Source organism: Anolis carolinensis, unplaced genomic scaffold (genome assembly GCF_035594765.1).
Source record: "Anolis carolinensis isolate JA03-04 unplaced genomic scaffold, rAnoCar3.1.pri scaffold_7, whole genome shotgun sequence".
Classification (NCBI taxonomy): domain Eukaryota; kingdom Metazoa; phylum Chordata; class Lepidosauria; order Squamata; family Dactyloidae; genus Anolis; species Anolis carolinensis.
The window spans coordinates 27291384-27307453 of record NW_026943818.1 but is presented as its reverse complement, the minus strand read 5'-3'; the positions used below and the strand labels follow the sequence as shown (position 1 = coordinate 27307453).

Sequence of the window (16070 nt, the reverse complement as noted above, 5' to 3'; positions counted from 1 at the left end):
AAGCCTGTACCCATAGGCTCAAAGCAACTGGGGTGCCAGGACCTGCAGCCCAGCACAGAGCAAGGAGCACTCCTTAGTGCTTGGCTGCAGAGTCTTTGGGCGCATAGACACAAAGCCTGTACCCATAGGCTCAAAGCAACTGGGGTGCCAGGACCTGCAGCCCAGCGCAGAGCAAGGAGCACTCCTTAGTGCTTGGCTGCAGAGTCTTTGGGCGCATAGACACAAAGCCTGTACCCATAGACGCAAAGCAACTGGGGTGCCAGCACCTGCAGCCCAGCGCAGAGCAAGGAGCACTCCTTACTCAGTGCTTGGCTGCAGAGTCTTTGGGTGCATAGGCCCAAAGCCTGTACCCATAGGCTCAAAGCAACTGGGGTGCCAGGACCTGCAGCCCAGCGCAGAGCAAGGAGCACTCCTTACTCAGTGCTTGGCTGGAGAGTCTGCAGCAGATTCGGTCAGGCCCGGGCACATAGGCCCAAAGCCTGTATCCATAGGCTCAAAGCAACTGGGGTGCCAGGACCTGCAGCCCAGCTCAGAGCAAGGAGCACTCCTTAGTGCTTGGCTGCAGAGTCTTTGGGTGCATAGACACAAAGCCTGTACCCATAGGCTCAAAGCAACTGGGGTGCCAGGACCTGCAGCCCAGCGCAGAGCAAGGAGCACTCCTTAGTGCTTGGCTGCAGAGTCTTTGGGTGCATAGACACAAAGCCTGTACCCATAGGCTCAAAGCAACTGGGGTGCCAGGACCTGCAGCCCAGCGCAGAGCAAGGAACACTCCTTACTCAGTGCTTGGCTGCAGAGTCTTTGGGCGCATAGACACAAAGCCTGTACCCATAGGCTCAAAGCAACTAGGGTGCCAGGACCTGCAGCCCAGCGCAGAGCAAGGAGCACTCCTTAGTGCTTGGCTGCAGAGTCTTTGGGCGCATAGACACAAAGCCTGTACCCATAGGCTCAAAGCAACTAGGGTGCCAGGACCTGCAGCCCAGCGCAGAGCAAGGAGCACTCCTTAGTGCTTGGCTGCAGAGTCTTTGGGCGCATAGACACAAAGCCTGTACCCATAGGCTCAAAGCAACTGGGGTGCCAGGACCTGCAGCCCAGCGCAGAGCAAGGAACACTCCTTACTCAGTGCTTGGCTGCAGAGTCTTTGGGCGCATAGACACAAAGCCTGTACCCATAGGCTCAAAGCAACTAGGGTGCCAGGACCTGCAGCCCAGCGCAGAGCAAGGAGCACTCCTTAGTGCTTGGCTGCAGAGTCTTTGGGCGCATAGACACAAAGCCTGTACCCATAGGCTCAAAGCAACTAGGGTGCCAGGACCTGCAGCCCAGCGCAGAGCAAGGAGCACTCCTTACTCAGTGCTTGGCTGCAGAGTCTTTGGGCGCATAGACACAAAGCCTGTACCCATAGGCTCAAAGCAACTGGGGTGCCAGGACCTGCAGCCCAGCACAGAGCAAGGAGCACTCCTTAGTGCTTGGCTGCAGAGTCTTTGGGTGCATAGACACAAAGCCTGTACCCATAGGCTCAAAGCAACTGGGGTGCCAGGACCTGCAGCCCAGCGCAGAGCAAGGAGCACTCCTTACTCAGTGCTTGGCTGCAGAGTGTTTGGGCGCATAGACACAAAGCCTGTACCCATAGGCTCAAAGCAACTGGGGTGCCAGGACCTGCAGCCCAGCACAGAGCAAGGAGCACTCCTTAGTGCTTGGCTGCAGAGTCTTTGGGTGCATAGACACAAAGCCTGTACCCATAGGCTCAAAGCAACTGGGGTGCCAGGACCTGCAGCCCAGCGCAGAGCAAGGAACACTCCTTACTCAGTGCTTGGCTGCAGAGTCTTTGGGCGCATAGACACAAAGCCTGTACCCATAGGCTCAAAGCAACTAGGGTGCCAGGACCTGCAGCCCAGCGCAGAGCAAGGAGCACTCCTTAGTGCTTGGCTGCAGAGTCTTTGGGCGCATAGACACAAAGCCTGTACCCATAGGCTCAAAGCAACTGGGGTGCCAGGACCTGCAGCCCAGCACAGAGCAAGGAGCACTCCTTAGTGCTTGGCTGCAGAGTCTTTGGGCGCATAGACACAAAGCCTGTACCCATAGGCTCAAAGCAACTGGGGTGCCAGGACCTGCAGCCCAGCGCAGAGCAAGGAGCACTCCTTAGTGCTTGGCTGCAGAGTCTTTGGGCGCATAGACACAAAGCCTGTACCCATAGACGCAAAGCAACTGGGGTGCCAGCACCTGCAGCCCAGCGCAGAGCAAGGAGCACTCCTTACTCAGTGCTTGGCTGCAGAGTCTTTGGGTGCATAGGCCCAAAGCCTGTACCCATAGGCTCAAAGCAACTGGGGTGCCAGGACCTGCAGCCCAGCGCAGAGCAAGGAGCACTCCTTACTCAGTGCTTGGCTGGAGAGTCTGCAGCAGATTCGGTCAGGCCCGGGCACATAGGCCCAAAGCCTGTATCCATAGGCTCAAAGCAACTGGGGTGCCAGGACCTGCAGCCCAGCTCAGAGCAAGGAGCACTCCTTACTCAGTGCTTGGCTGGAGAGTCTGCAGCAGATTCCGTCAGGCCTGGGCGCATAGGCCCAAAGCCTGTATCCATAGGCTCAAAGCAATTGGGGTGCCAGGACCTGCAGCCCAGCGCAGAGCAAGGAGCACTCCTTACTCAGTGCTTGGCTGCAGAGTCTTTGGGCGCATAGACACAAAGCCTGTACCCATAGGCTCAAAGCAACTGGGGTGCCAGGACCTGCAGCCCAGCACAGAGCAAGGAGCACTCCTTAGTGCTTGGCTGCAGAGTCTTTGGGCGCATAGACACAAAGCCTGTACCCATAGGCTCAAAGCAACTGGGGTGCCAGGACCTGCAGCCCAGCGCAGAGCAAGGAGCACTCCTTACTCAGTGCTTGGCTGCAGAGTCTTTGGGCGCATAGACACAAAGCCTGTACCCATAGGCTCAAAGCAACTAGGGTTCCAGGACCTGCAGCCCAGCGCAGAGCAAGGAGCACTCCTTAGTGCTTGGCTGCAGAGTCTTTGGGCGCATAGACACAAAGCCTGTACCCATAGACTCAAAGCAACTGGGGTGCCAGCACCTGCAGCCCAGCGCAGAGCAAGGAGCACTCCTTACTCAGTGCTTGGCTGCAGTCTTTGGGTGCATAGGCCCAAAGCCTGTACCCATAGGCTCAAAGCAACTGGGGTGCCAGGACTTGCAGCCCAGCGAAGAGCAAGGAGCACTCCTTACTCAGTGCTTGGCCGCAGAGTCTGCAGCAGATTCCGTCAGGCCCGAGCGCATAGGCCCAAAGCCTGTACCCATAGGCTCAAAGCAACTGTGGTGCCAGGACCTACAGCCCAGCGCAGAGCAAGGAGCACTCCTTACTCAGTGCTTGGCTGGAGAGTCTGCAGCAGATTCCGTCAGGCCCGGGCGCATAGGCCCAAAGCCTGTATCCATAGGCTCAAAGCAACTGGGGTGCCAGGACCTGCAGCCCAGCGCAGAGCAAGGAGCATTCCTTACTCAGTGCTTGGCTGCAGAGTCTGCAGCAGACTCTGTGAGGCCCGGGCAAATAGGCCCAAAGCCTGTACCCATAGGCTCAAAGCAACTGGGGTGCCAGGACCTGCAGCCCAGAGCAGAGCAAGGAGCATTCCTTACTCAGTGCTTGGCTGCAGAGTCTGCAGCAGACTCTAGGAGGCCCAGGCACATAGGCCCAAAGCCTGTACCCATAGGCTCAAAGCAACTGGGGTCCCAGGACCTGCAGCCCAGCGCAGAGCAAGGAGCACTCCTTACTCAGTGCTTGGCTGCAGAGTCTGCAGCAGACTCTGTGAGGCCCGGGCGCATAGTCCCAAAGCCTGTACCCATAGGCTCAAAGCAACTGGGGTGCCAGGACCTGCAGCCCAGCGCAGAGCAAGGAGCACTCCTTACTCAGTGCTTGGCTGCAGAGTCTGCAGCAGACTCTGTGAGGCCCGGGCAAATAGGCCCAAAGCCTGTACACATAGGCTCAAAGCACCTGGGCCTACAGGTGCAGGCTTTGGGCCTACACGCCCATTGGAGTGGCACTTTCTCTGGTGGATTTCCCCCACCCCCCGGGATCCACTCTTATTTAACGCACCCGTTTCCGAGGCCTTCCTTCCTCCCTCCCTCCTCCCAATAGGATTAGGGGATCAGGCATAACAGAGGGGATTAAGGGGTGAAGGTGGCAGCCCCACAGCCTGATCCTCTTAGTGCCTCAACTTCAACTTGTGAAGCCCGGGAGGAGGAAGAGGAGGAGAGAGTGAATGGCCAGTGCGTCAGTGTCCCCAGGAGACCCCGCCACCCGCCCAAAGCCTCTCAGTCTGGCTGGCACTTTCCCTTTCCTGAGGCTCAGCGAGAGCAGGCAGCAGCGTTTAGTCCTGGGGCCCAGAAGGACGGAGCACTGGGAACACTAGGGTTCGGCGTCCTCCCTTCAGCCCTGGCATGCAGGTCGGAGCCCTGTTTAGGTGCTCAGGGTTAAGTGATCTGTTTCCTCACTTAGGACGGGTCCGTGTGAAGGCCTGAGTTCAAGATGTACTATGTGGGGATAGTGGAATCCATGGGGAGCATGCCTGGAGCCCTCACTATGACGTTGCCTGGCCTTCAGCCCTAGAGATCCCGGCAATGAGAGGTTGTCACAGAACTGGCACACAGCATACAGGCATTAATCATATGGGGACAATTTCCTCCTAGATTGTCTGTTTTTCCTCCACCACAGACATCCCGGTGTTTCTTACTGTCTCCATTGGTGTGGAATTCGCATGAACCCACCCACTGCCTCTCCCCTAACCCTTTCCTATTCTTTCCTATGGCACACCGCAAACAGAGCAATTGATCAGCAACTGAACATACTAGAGAGAGGACAATTTCCTCCTAGGTTGTCTGTTTTTCCTCCACCACAGACATCCCAGTGTTTCTTACTGTCTCCATTGGTGTGGAATTCGCATGAACCCACCCACTGCCTCTCCCCTAACCCTTTCCTATTCTTTCCTATGGCACACCGCAAACAGAGCAATTGATCAGCAACTGAACATACTAGAGAGAGGACAATTTCCTCCTAGGTTGTCTGTTTTCCCTTCACCACAGACATCCCAGTGTTTCTTACTGTCTCCATTGGTGTGGAATTCGCATGAACCCACCCACTGCCTCTCCCCTAACCCTTTCCTATTTTTCCTATGGCACACCGCAAACAGAGCAATTGATCAGCAACTGAACATACTAGAGAGAGGACAATTTCCTCCTAGGTTGTCTGTTTTTCCTCCACCACAGACATCCCAGTGTTTCTTACTGTCTCCATTGGTGTGGAATTTGCATGAACCCAGCCACTGCCTCTCCCCTAACCCTTTCCTATTCTTTCCTATGGCACACCGCAAACAGAGCAATTGGTCAGCAACTGAACATACTAGAGAGAGGACAATTTCCTCCTAGGTTGTCTGTTTTTCCTCCACCACAGACATCCCAGTGTTTCTTACTGTCTCCATTGGTGTGGAATTCGCATGAACCCACCCACTGCCTCTCCCCTAACCCTTTCCTATTTTTCCTATGGCACACCGCAAACAGAGCAATTGATCAGCAACTGAACATACTAGAGAGAGGACAATTTCCTCCTAGGTTGTCTGTTTTTCCTCCACCACAGACATCCCAGTGTTTCTTACTGTCTCCATTGGTGTGGAATTTGCATGAACCCAGCCACTGCCTCTCCCCTAACCCTTTCCTATTCTTTCCTATGGCACACCGCAAACAGAGCAATTGGTCAGCAACTGAACATACTAGAGAGAGGACAATTTCCTCCTAGGTTGTCTGTTTTTCCTCCACCACAGACATCCCAGTGTTTCTTACTGTCTCCATTGGTGTGGAATTCGCATGAACCCACCCACTGCCTCTCCCCTAACCCTTTCCTATTCAGCAAACATAGGAATTGATCATTAACTGAGCATACCAGAGAGATCTGGGGAGAAATCACCATGATTTATAGGAGTTGTAGGGACTGAGGAGCCCCGGTGGCAAAGTGTGTTAAAGCACTGAGCTGGAGACTGAAAGGTCCCAGGTTCAATCCCCGGGAGTGGCGTGAGCACCCGCTGTTAGCTCCAGCTCCTGCCAACCTAGCAGTTCGAAAACATGCCAATGTGAGTAGATCAATAGGTACTGCTCCGGCGGAAAGGTAACGGCACTCCATGCAGTCATGCCAGTGGCCACATGACCTTGGACATGTCTATGGACAACGCCGGCTCTTCGGCCTAGAAATGGAGATGAGCATCAACCCCCAGAGTGTGAGTAGATCAATAGGTACTGCTCCGGCGGGAAGGTAACGGTGCATCATGCAGTCATGCCAGTGGCCACATGGCCTTGGAGGTGTCTACGGACAACGCCGGCTCTTGGGCCTAGAAATGGAGATGAGCACCGACCCCCAGAGTGTGAGTAGATCAATAGGTATTGCTCCGGCGGGAAGGTAACGGTGCATCATGCAGTCATGCCAGTGGCCACATGGTCTTGGAGGTGTCTACGGACAACGCCGGCTCTTCGGCCTAGAAATGGAGATGAGCACCAACCCCCAGAGTGTGAGTAGATCAATAGGTACTGCTCCGGCGGGAAGGTAACGGTGCATCATGCAGTCATGCCAGTGGCCACGTGACCTTGGAGGTGTCTACGGACAACACCGGCTCTTGGGCTTAGAAATGGAGATGAGCACCAACCCCCAGAGTGTGAGTAGATCAATAGGTACCGCTCCGGCGGGAAGGTAACGGCGATCCATGCAGTCATGCCAGTGGCCACGTGACCTTGGAGGTGTCTACGGACAACGCCGGCTCTTCGGCCTAGAAATGGCGATGAGCCCCAACCCCCAGAGTCAGACACGACTGGACTTAACATCAGGGGAAAACCTTTACCTTTACCTTAGGGACTGGGATGCATAGTTTCCCTACAATCTGAACTCCACCAAAGATGGAATTGGACCAGACTGGGCACACACACAACCCCCATGTGGCCCCGGTGTGATGCGCTCCCTCCTCCTCCTCTTCCAGTACCAGGTGGGGCAGCTCTACTCGGTGGCCGAGGCCAGCAAGAATGAAACCGGTGGTGGCGAAGGGGTGGAGGTGCTGGTGAACGAGCCTTACGAGCGCGACGGGGAGCGGGGCCAGTACACCCACAAGATCTACCACTTGCAAAGGTGGGTCGGCACGGGGCTGACGGGGTCCCACGGGGCTGACGAAGGCTTTGCTTCTCGCAGAAGTAGGCCAGCCATTCCCTGCAGCCTAATCCCTGGTGTCCTTGTGCCCGTGATTGGGAGGGGGGAGCGCTGGACACAACACACGCACTCACTCTTGCCAGCTGTTGAGGCTCAGCCCTCGGAAGCCCTGGGAGCTTTCTCTTTCTCTCTCGTGTCCTCTTTGTTGCATGGGGACCCATTAACAACACTTGTTTTTTTCCCCTTCCTCGCTATAGTAAAGTCCCTCCCTTTGTGAAAATGCTGGCCCCAGAGGGAGCCCTCAACATCCACGAGAAAGCCTGGAACGCCTACCCTTACTGTCGAACAGGTGTGTTTGGGGGGCAAAGTTTCATCATATTATAGTCGCCAGTGTGTAATAGTTGCACTCTAATCTTTAGGTGTGTTTGGGGGCCAAGGTTACCATGTTTCATCATATAATAGTTGCACCCTCATCTTTAGGTGTGTTTGGGGGCCAAGGTTACCATGTTTCATCATATAATAGTTGCACCCTCATCTTTAGGTGTGTTTGGGGGCCAAGGTTACCATGTTTCATCATATAATAGTAGCACCCTCATCTTTAGGTGTGTTTGGAGACCAAAGTTACCATGTTTCATCATATAATAGTCGCCACTGTGTAATAGTTGCACCCTAATCTTTAGGTGTGTTTGGGGGCCAAAGTTACCATGTTTCATCATATAATAGTCGCCACCACATAAAAGTAGCACCCTAATCTTTAGGTGTGTTTGGAGGCCAAAGTTACAGTGTTTCATCACATAATAGTCGCCACCGCATAAAAGTAGCACCCTAATCTTTAGGTGTGTTTGGGGGCCAAAGTTACCGTGTTTCATCACATAATAGTCTCCATCACATAATAGTAGCACCCTCATCTTTAGGTGTTTTTGGGGGCCAAGGTAACCGTGATTCATCATATAATAGTCGCCAGTGTGTAATAGTTGCACTCTAATCTTTAGGTTTGTTTGGGGGGCAAAGTTACTGTGTTTCATCACATAATAGTCGCCAGTGTGTAATAGTTGCACCCTAATATTTAGGTGTGTTTTGGGGCCAAGGTTACCATGTTTCATCATATAATAGTTGCACCCTAATCTTTAGGTGTGTTTGGAGGACAAAGTTACCATTTTTCATCACATAACAGTTGCCACCGCATAAAAGTAGCACCCTCATCTTTAGGTGTGTTTGTAGGCCAAAGTTACCGTGTTTCATCACATAGTAGTCTCCATCGCATAAAAGTAGCACCCTAATCTTTGGGTGTGTTTGGAGGCCAAAGTTACCGTGTTTCATCACATAGTAGTCTCCATCGCATAAAAGTAGCACCCTCATCTTTAGGTGTGTTTGGAGGCCAAAGTTACCGTGTTTCATCACATAGTAGTCTCCATCGCATAAAAGTAGCACCCTCATCTTTAGGTGTGTTTGGAGACCAAGGTTACCGTGTTTCATCACATAGTAGTCTCCATCGCATAAAAGTAGCACCCTCATCTTTAGGCGTGTTTGGAGACCAAGGTTACCGTGTTTCATCACATAGTAGTCTCCATCGCAGAAAAGTAGCACCCTCATCTTTAGGTGTGTTTGGAGACCAAGGTTACCGTGTTTCATCACATAGTAGTCTCCATCGCATAAAAGTAGCACCCTCATCTTTAGGTGTGTTTGGAGACCAAGGTTACCGTGTTTCATCATATAATAGTCGCCATTGTGTAATAGTTGCACCCTAATCTTTAGGTGTGTTTGGGGGCCAAGGTTACAGTGGTTCATCAAATAATAGTTGCCATGATGTATTGGTCGCACCCTAATCTTTATGTGTGTTTGGAGGTCAAAGTTATCGTGTTTCATCACATAATAGTCGCCACCGCATAAAAGTAGCACCCTAATCTTTAGGTGTGTTTGGAGACCAAAGTTACAGTGTTTCATCACATAATAGTCGCCACCGCATAAAAGTAGCACTCTAATCTTTAGGTGTGTTTGGAGACCAAGGTTACCGTGTTTCATCACATAGTAGTCTCCATCGCATAAAAGTAGCACCCTCATCTTTAGGTGTGTTTGGAGACCAAGGTTACCGTGTTTCATCATATAATAGTCACCACTGTGTAATAGTCGCACCCTAATCTTTAGGTGTGTTTGGGGGCCAAGGTTACCGTGGTTCATCAAATAATAGTCGCCACTATGTAATAGTCGCACCCTAATCTTTAGGTGTGTTTGGGGGCCAAGGTTACCGTGGTTCATCAAATAATAGTCGCCACTATGTAATAGTCGCACCCTAATCTTTAGGTGGTTAGACTGGATGGCCCATGAGGTCTCTTCCAACTCTACTATTCTATGATTTTATGAATAGTTGCCATGGTGTATTGGTCGCACCCTAATCTTTATGTGTGTTTGGAGGCCAAAGTTACAGTGTTTCATCACATAATAGTCGCCACCGCATAAAAGTAGCACCCTAATCTTTAGGTGTGTTTGTGGGCAAAGTTACCGTGTTTCATCACATAATAGTCTCCATCGCATAAAAGTAGCACCCTAATCTTTAGGTGTGTTTGGGTGGCAAAGTTAACGTGCTTCATCATATAATAGTCGCCACTGTGTAATAGTCGCACCCTAATCTTTAGGTGTGTTTGGGGGGCAAAGTTACAATGTTTCATCACATAATAGTTGCCACTGTGTAATAGTCGCACCCTAATCTTTAGGTGTGTTTGGGGGACAAAGTTAAAATGTTTCATCACATAATAGTCGTCACTGTGTAATAGTTGCACCCTAATCTTTAGGTGTGTTTGGGGGGCAAAGTTACAGTGTTTCATCATATAATAGTTGCACCCTAATCTTTAGGTGTGTTTGGAGGCCAAAGTTACTGTGTTTCATCACATAGTAGTCGCCACCGCATAAAAGTAGCACCCTAATCTTTAGGTGTGTTTGTGGGCAAAGTTACCGTGTTTCATCACATAATAGTCTCCATCGCATAAAAGTAGCACCCTAATCTTTAGGTGTGTTTGGGTGGCAAAGTTAACGTGCTTCATCATATAATAGTCGCCACTGTGTAATAGTCGCACCCTAATCTTTAGGCGTGTTTGGGGGGCAAAGTTACAATGTTTCATCACATAATAGTTGCCACTGTGTAATAGTCGCACCCTAATCTTTAGGTGTGTTTGGGGGACAAAGTTACAATGTTTCATCACATAATAGTCGTCACTGTGTAATAGTTGCACCCTAATCTTTAGGTGTGTTTGGAGGCCAAAGTTACAGTGTTTCATCACATAGTAGTCTCCATCGCATAATAGTAGCACCCTCATCTTTAGGTGTGTTTGGGGGCCAAAGTTACCGTGTTTCATCATATAATAGTCACCACTGTGTAATAGTTGCACCCTAATCTTTAGGTGTGTTTGGGGGCCAAAGTTACTGTGTTTCATCACATAGTAGTCTCCATCGCATAATAGTAGCACCCTAATCTTTAGGTGTGTTTGGAGGCCAAAGTTATCGTGTTTCATCACATAACAGTCGCCACCGCATAATAGTGGCACTGCATCTTTTGGGGTGCCAAAAATAGTCTTTTTGTTTTCCTCGATAGTAGTTGCAGCCCCCATTTGGGGCTGACTCTCCCTCCCTTCTCCAAAGGCCCGAAAGCAGTTTAAAACGGAGGTCTCTGGAGGTCTCTCTACTTGTCTTTCCTTTCTACGCAGCCTTGGGGAGGCCTTTGGGACTCCATCCAAAGAACTGCAATCCAGGCTTTGTAAACTTGTATTAAGGTCTTCAGAGAAAGAAGAAGCAAGGAAGGGAAAATCAGCCCAAAACGGGGGCGAAGCAGTTATGCAAGGAAAACAAAAATACCCGTGGGCAGCCCGAGGCACCTTAGCTGTGGGGCCTCCATCTTGGCCAGGAGCCCTGGCTCGCGCCTGGCTTATCGCATTAGCACTCAACCGGTGCCAGGGATGCGGCCGCAGGACGGGCAGTCTTGCAGCTGGCCACCTGCTCCACTCTCTGTTTCCCAGGGCAGATTTGGGGGGGGGGGGGTCCTATCCCAGTTTGAGAGGCCTTGGCTTCTGCTCTGCTATTTTTTTGGCTCCTTGAGTTTGGAATGGAAAGCACGAAAGGGCCGTCTGGCTGTCACAGAATCCGCCATGGCCTTGCTAATGAATAATTGAGCCCCCCGAGGATCAGAGGACTCTGGTTACCGCCAGCAATCCGCCCAGTGAGCCTCCAGGCTCCGGTTACTGGCACGCATCCGACTGAATGGATCCCGAGGCCCAAGGGCAATGGGGCAAAACACGGTGCCTCTTGTAATAATAATAATAATAATAATAATAATAATAATTTTATTATTATACCCCGCCCCATCTCCCCGAAGAGACTCGGGGCGGCTTACATGGGGCCAAGCCCGAACAGAACAATAAAAACAAGACAATAAAACCAATGAAACCAATAATCAGACAATAAAAGCAAGTCATAAAAACCACATCTTCTATATATATAAAAGAGTGATGGCATCACGGCGACCCACAAAACAACAAAACTACAGGCCCCCCAACCTCGAAATTTGACAACACAACCCATCATCCACGCCTCTAGGTTGATACAACAAAAAGAAAAGAAAAATAAAGTCCTAATTAGAGAGAGAGGAATAATAGTTTTTATCCAATTGCTGCCAGTTTGAAGGCCAAGCTCCGCCCACTTGGTCTCCTAGCAACACACTCAGCCCAGGGAACAGGCACAAGAGTTTGGAGAGACCCCTAAGGGCCATCCAGCCCAACCCTTTCTACTATGCAGCAGGACACAATCCAAGCATTCACAACACATGGACAACGTATAAATACTATACAATACTACACAGGGACATAGACCCCCTCTACCCTCATCACTTTCACAGTACACAAACAACCAAATGCATACTAAAAATAAAGACAACCATACAACAGACATTCAATACCACCACTACCTCAACAAGTTCTCACCAACACCACAGCAACGTGTGGCCGGGCATAGCTAGTAAATATAAAATAGTGATGGCATCACGGCGACCCACAAAACAACAAAACTACAGGCCCCCCCAACCTCGAAATTTGACAACACAACCCATCATCCACGCCTCTAGGTTGATACAACAAAAAGAAAAGAAAAATAAAGTCCTAATTAGAGAGAGAGGAATAATTGCTTTTATCCAATTGCTGCCAGTTTGAAGGCTAAGCTCCTCCAACTTGGTCTCCTAGCAACCCAATAAAAAATAACTAAAAACACTAAAAAATTGATACAATAAAATACTATAATAACAGAAAATAACTAAAAATAATACAAGAAAATAATAAAATATAATAAATGAAAAGATAACTTACAATAACATTAATTAAAAAATGCAAATAACATCAAATAAAAATTACACAAAATTTTTTAACCAATACCACCACCACTTTGCCACAGCAACGCGTGGCCGGGCACAGCTAGTACAAGATAAAATGTTAAAATCATGGATTAGGACCTCCAATTGAATTTCGGAGGTCACTCCACAGGTAAAAATATAATTATAGTTGTACCAAAAAGAACAGGTGAATAATGAAGATATAAAAATTGGGAATAAAGTAAATGAGGAGGATAAAAACATGCTAAATGAAGAAATAACACAGGAAGAAGTAATTCAGGTAATTAAAGGACTGAAACAATATAAGGCACCTGGTATAGATGGCTATACAGCAGAATTTTACAAGACCTTTATGCATGAGTTGGTACCATATATGTCTGCAATGTTTAATGAGGTACAGTAGAGTCTCACTTATCCAACGTAAATGGGCCGGCAGAAGTTTGGATAAGCGAATATGTTGGATAATAAGGATGGATTAAGGAAAAGCCTATTAAACATTAAATTAGGTTATGATTTTACAAATGAAGCACCAAAACATCAGGTTATACAACAAATTAGACAGAAAAAGTAATTCATTACACAGTAATGCTATGTAGTAATTACTGTATTTACGAATTTAGCACCAAAATATCACTATGTATTGAAAACATTGACTACAAAAATTTGTTGGATAATCCAGAACGTTGGATAAGCGAGTATTGGATAAGTGAGACTCTACTGTATATAATAGCATTATACATTACTATATTGAACTATACTACTATACTGTAATATTACTGTATATGTAGTATACAACATATAATTAATATTATTATATGGTATTATTATTAGTATTATATTGTATAACATTATAATATTTGTATCAATATTATATGTATATCTATATATATAAAAGAGTGATGGCATCAGGGCAGCAGACAAAACGACAAAACTACAGGCCCCCCAAGCTCGAAATTTGACAACACAACCCATCATTCACGCCTCTAGGTTGATACAACAAAAAGAAAAGAAAAATTAAGTCCTAATTAGAGGGAGAGGAATAATAGTTTTTATCCAATTGCTGCCAGTTTGAAGGCTAAGCTCCGCCCACTTGGTCTCCTAGCAATCTACTCAGCCCAGGGGACAGGCAGAGTTAGGCCTCACTTAGGCCTCTTCCACAGATTATCAGATTTTAACTGGATTATATGGCAGTGTAGACTCAAGGCCCTTCCACACAGCTATATAACCCATTTAGAATCTTATATTATCTGCTTTGCACTGGATTATCTGGACTCCACACTGCCATATAATCCACTTCAGTGTGCATACTAAACATAAAGACAACCATACAACAGATACTCAATACCATCATTACCTCAACAATTTCTCACCAACACCAGCAAACAAAGCCACAGCAACGCGTGGCCGGGCACAGCTAGTATTATATATTATATATATTATATTATTAGCATAGCACAATATTAGCATTATACATTACTGTATTGAACTATACCACTATACTGTAATATTACTGTATATGTAGTATATAACATGTAATTAATATTATTATATGGTATTATTATTCGTATTATATTGTATAACATTATAATATTTGTATCAATATTATATGTATATCTATATATATAAAAGAGTGATGGCATCAGGGCAGCGGACAAAACGACAAAACTACAGGGCCCCCCACCTCGAAATTTGACAACACAACCCATCATTCACGCCTCTAGGTTGATACAACAAAAAGAAAAGAAAAATAAAGTCCTAAGTAGAGGGAAAGGAATAATTGTTTTTATCCAATTGCTGCCAGTTAGAGGGCTCCACTTATGTGTGTGTTTGGGGGGGTTCCAGGCACAACGCTCTTGACGCCCCTGACTCCTCCTGCTTTTAGGGTTATATAGAAAGGGATGGAGGTTAGGAAATATCTACGCAGACTCTGACTGAATTTCTCTTTTTCTTTCCATGCCGTTTCCTTTTGGAGCAGTTATCACAGTAAGTATCTTCTTGGAAGAGTGTCTGCCTTTGTGTTGGGGGGCAGCAGAATGGGCCGGCGGTCCCAGCCCCCTTAGAAGTCATTTAACTGGGGGACCACAGCAACTTCTGTGGCTCGGAGACATGCACACAGGCCAAGATGTCTTCAGACCCTCACGTGCTCCACACACCGTGGGTGCTATGATCAGGTGAAAGGGTCACGCAGCACCATCCATATCCCTGCAGAGTTTTCTAAGCAATGCCACACACTCTAAACCTGAAGAGATGGGACCCCCAAGGGCCGAACTCGGGGGCTAGTGATTGGTCATGCTGCATGGATCCCCACCTGACCGACAATCTTCTCTTCCTTGCAGAACGAATACATGAAAGATGACTTTTTGATCAAAATCGAAACCTGGCACAAGCCAGACCTCGGGATGCAGGAGAACGTAAGCATGCTTGACGGGAGTGGGCTGTGGTCTTTGTACGGGTCTGAGAGTTGCACCATCTTCCTATACCAGTGATGGCCAACCTATGACACGCGTGTCAGCACTGACACGCCTAGCCATTTTTGCTGACACGCTGCCGCATGCAGATTGATTGGATGACTATGTCTTTTGTGGCCAAATTCGGTATGATTTGGTCCAGTGCTTTTGTTGTTTACTCCATGGGAATTATGCACATTATTATTCTATTATTATTGTAGTATATTATCATGTTATTACTATTATATTATTATTATATTATTCATTATTCATGAACTGAGGCAGGGAGGATGTCAAGAGTCAGACGCCAGTTAACAAACAAAACAGAGTTTATTCTGAAGATAAGTCAAAAATAACATAAACACAGAAAGTATCCTTGAAACACTTCACTTATCAGTGTTTCAAGAGTAGTTTGGACAAAAATAACTCAAAAACAAGCCACGCTATTTCCCCATGCTGGCATTCAATAAAAACTAAAAGACGCTTCAATTCAGTTTTGGAGAACAAATAAAGTTGACTGCAAGAAAATATGCAAAATAAATGAAGGCTTGAAACCTTCCAGAAGCTGCAGAGTATAACTGAAAGTGCAAAAGCCTCTTTTGGCTTCAAACCGTTTCTGAAAACAGACAGCCGGCTCTGCGGATTTAAAGGGACAGTTCCCAAAAGAAAAACAGCAAACTGGCTTGAAAACAAACAAACTAGAAGAGCAGTAAACTGCTTCCACGGTGCAGATAAAGCCGAAAGCTTCAAAGGGATGATGAATAGCCGTCGTCAGGAGAATCCAAGGTCAGGTCAGGAGGCAGCAGCAAATTCCGAAAGGCAAACCAGTAGTCAGAAGCCGGGAGTAGTCGTCAGTCAGAGGGCATAGACAGAAGCCAGGTCAAATTCAATTCAAAGTCCGAAGAGGGTGCAGTCATCCAAACCAGGTCCACGATAAGACACAGCGAGAGTCAAGCCAGATGCTATCAGCAGCTAGAAATAGTAATCAGAATGCAGTCCAGGGAAACCCACACAGTTCCATCCCTCTGCTGCAGAGCAGTCCCAGATAACTTACATCCGAATCACAGTCCAAGTCCAGTCTTCACGGAAACACAGAGATCC

The 16070-nt window shown here is 48.1% G+C and overlaps 1 protein-coding gene across 1 annotated transcript in view; it reads left to right on the top strand.

Moving 5' to 3' along the window:
* The window catches only part of pitpna (phosphatidylinositol transfer protein alpha), a 42368-nt gene that overhangs the window by 14558 nt on the left and 11740 nt on the right, over positions 1 to 16070 (top strand). The window contains exons 3-6 of the mRNA XM_062960463.1: positions 6991 to 7136; positions 7412 to 7503; positions 9909 to 9916; positions 14859 to 14933. Coding sequence (XP_062816533.1) covers positions 6991 to 7136; positions 7412 to 7503; positions 9909 to 9916; positions 14859 to 14933 — 321 coding nt within the window. The remainder of the gene's footprint in view (positions 1 to 6990; positions 7137 to 7411; positions 7504 to 9908; positions 9917 to 14858; positions 14934 to 16070) is intronic.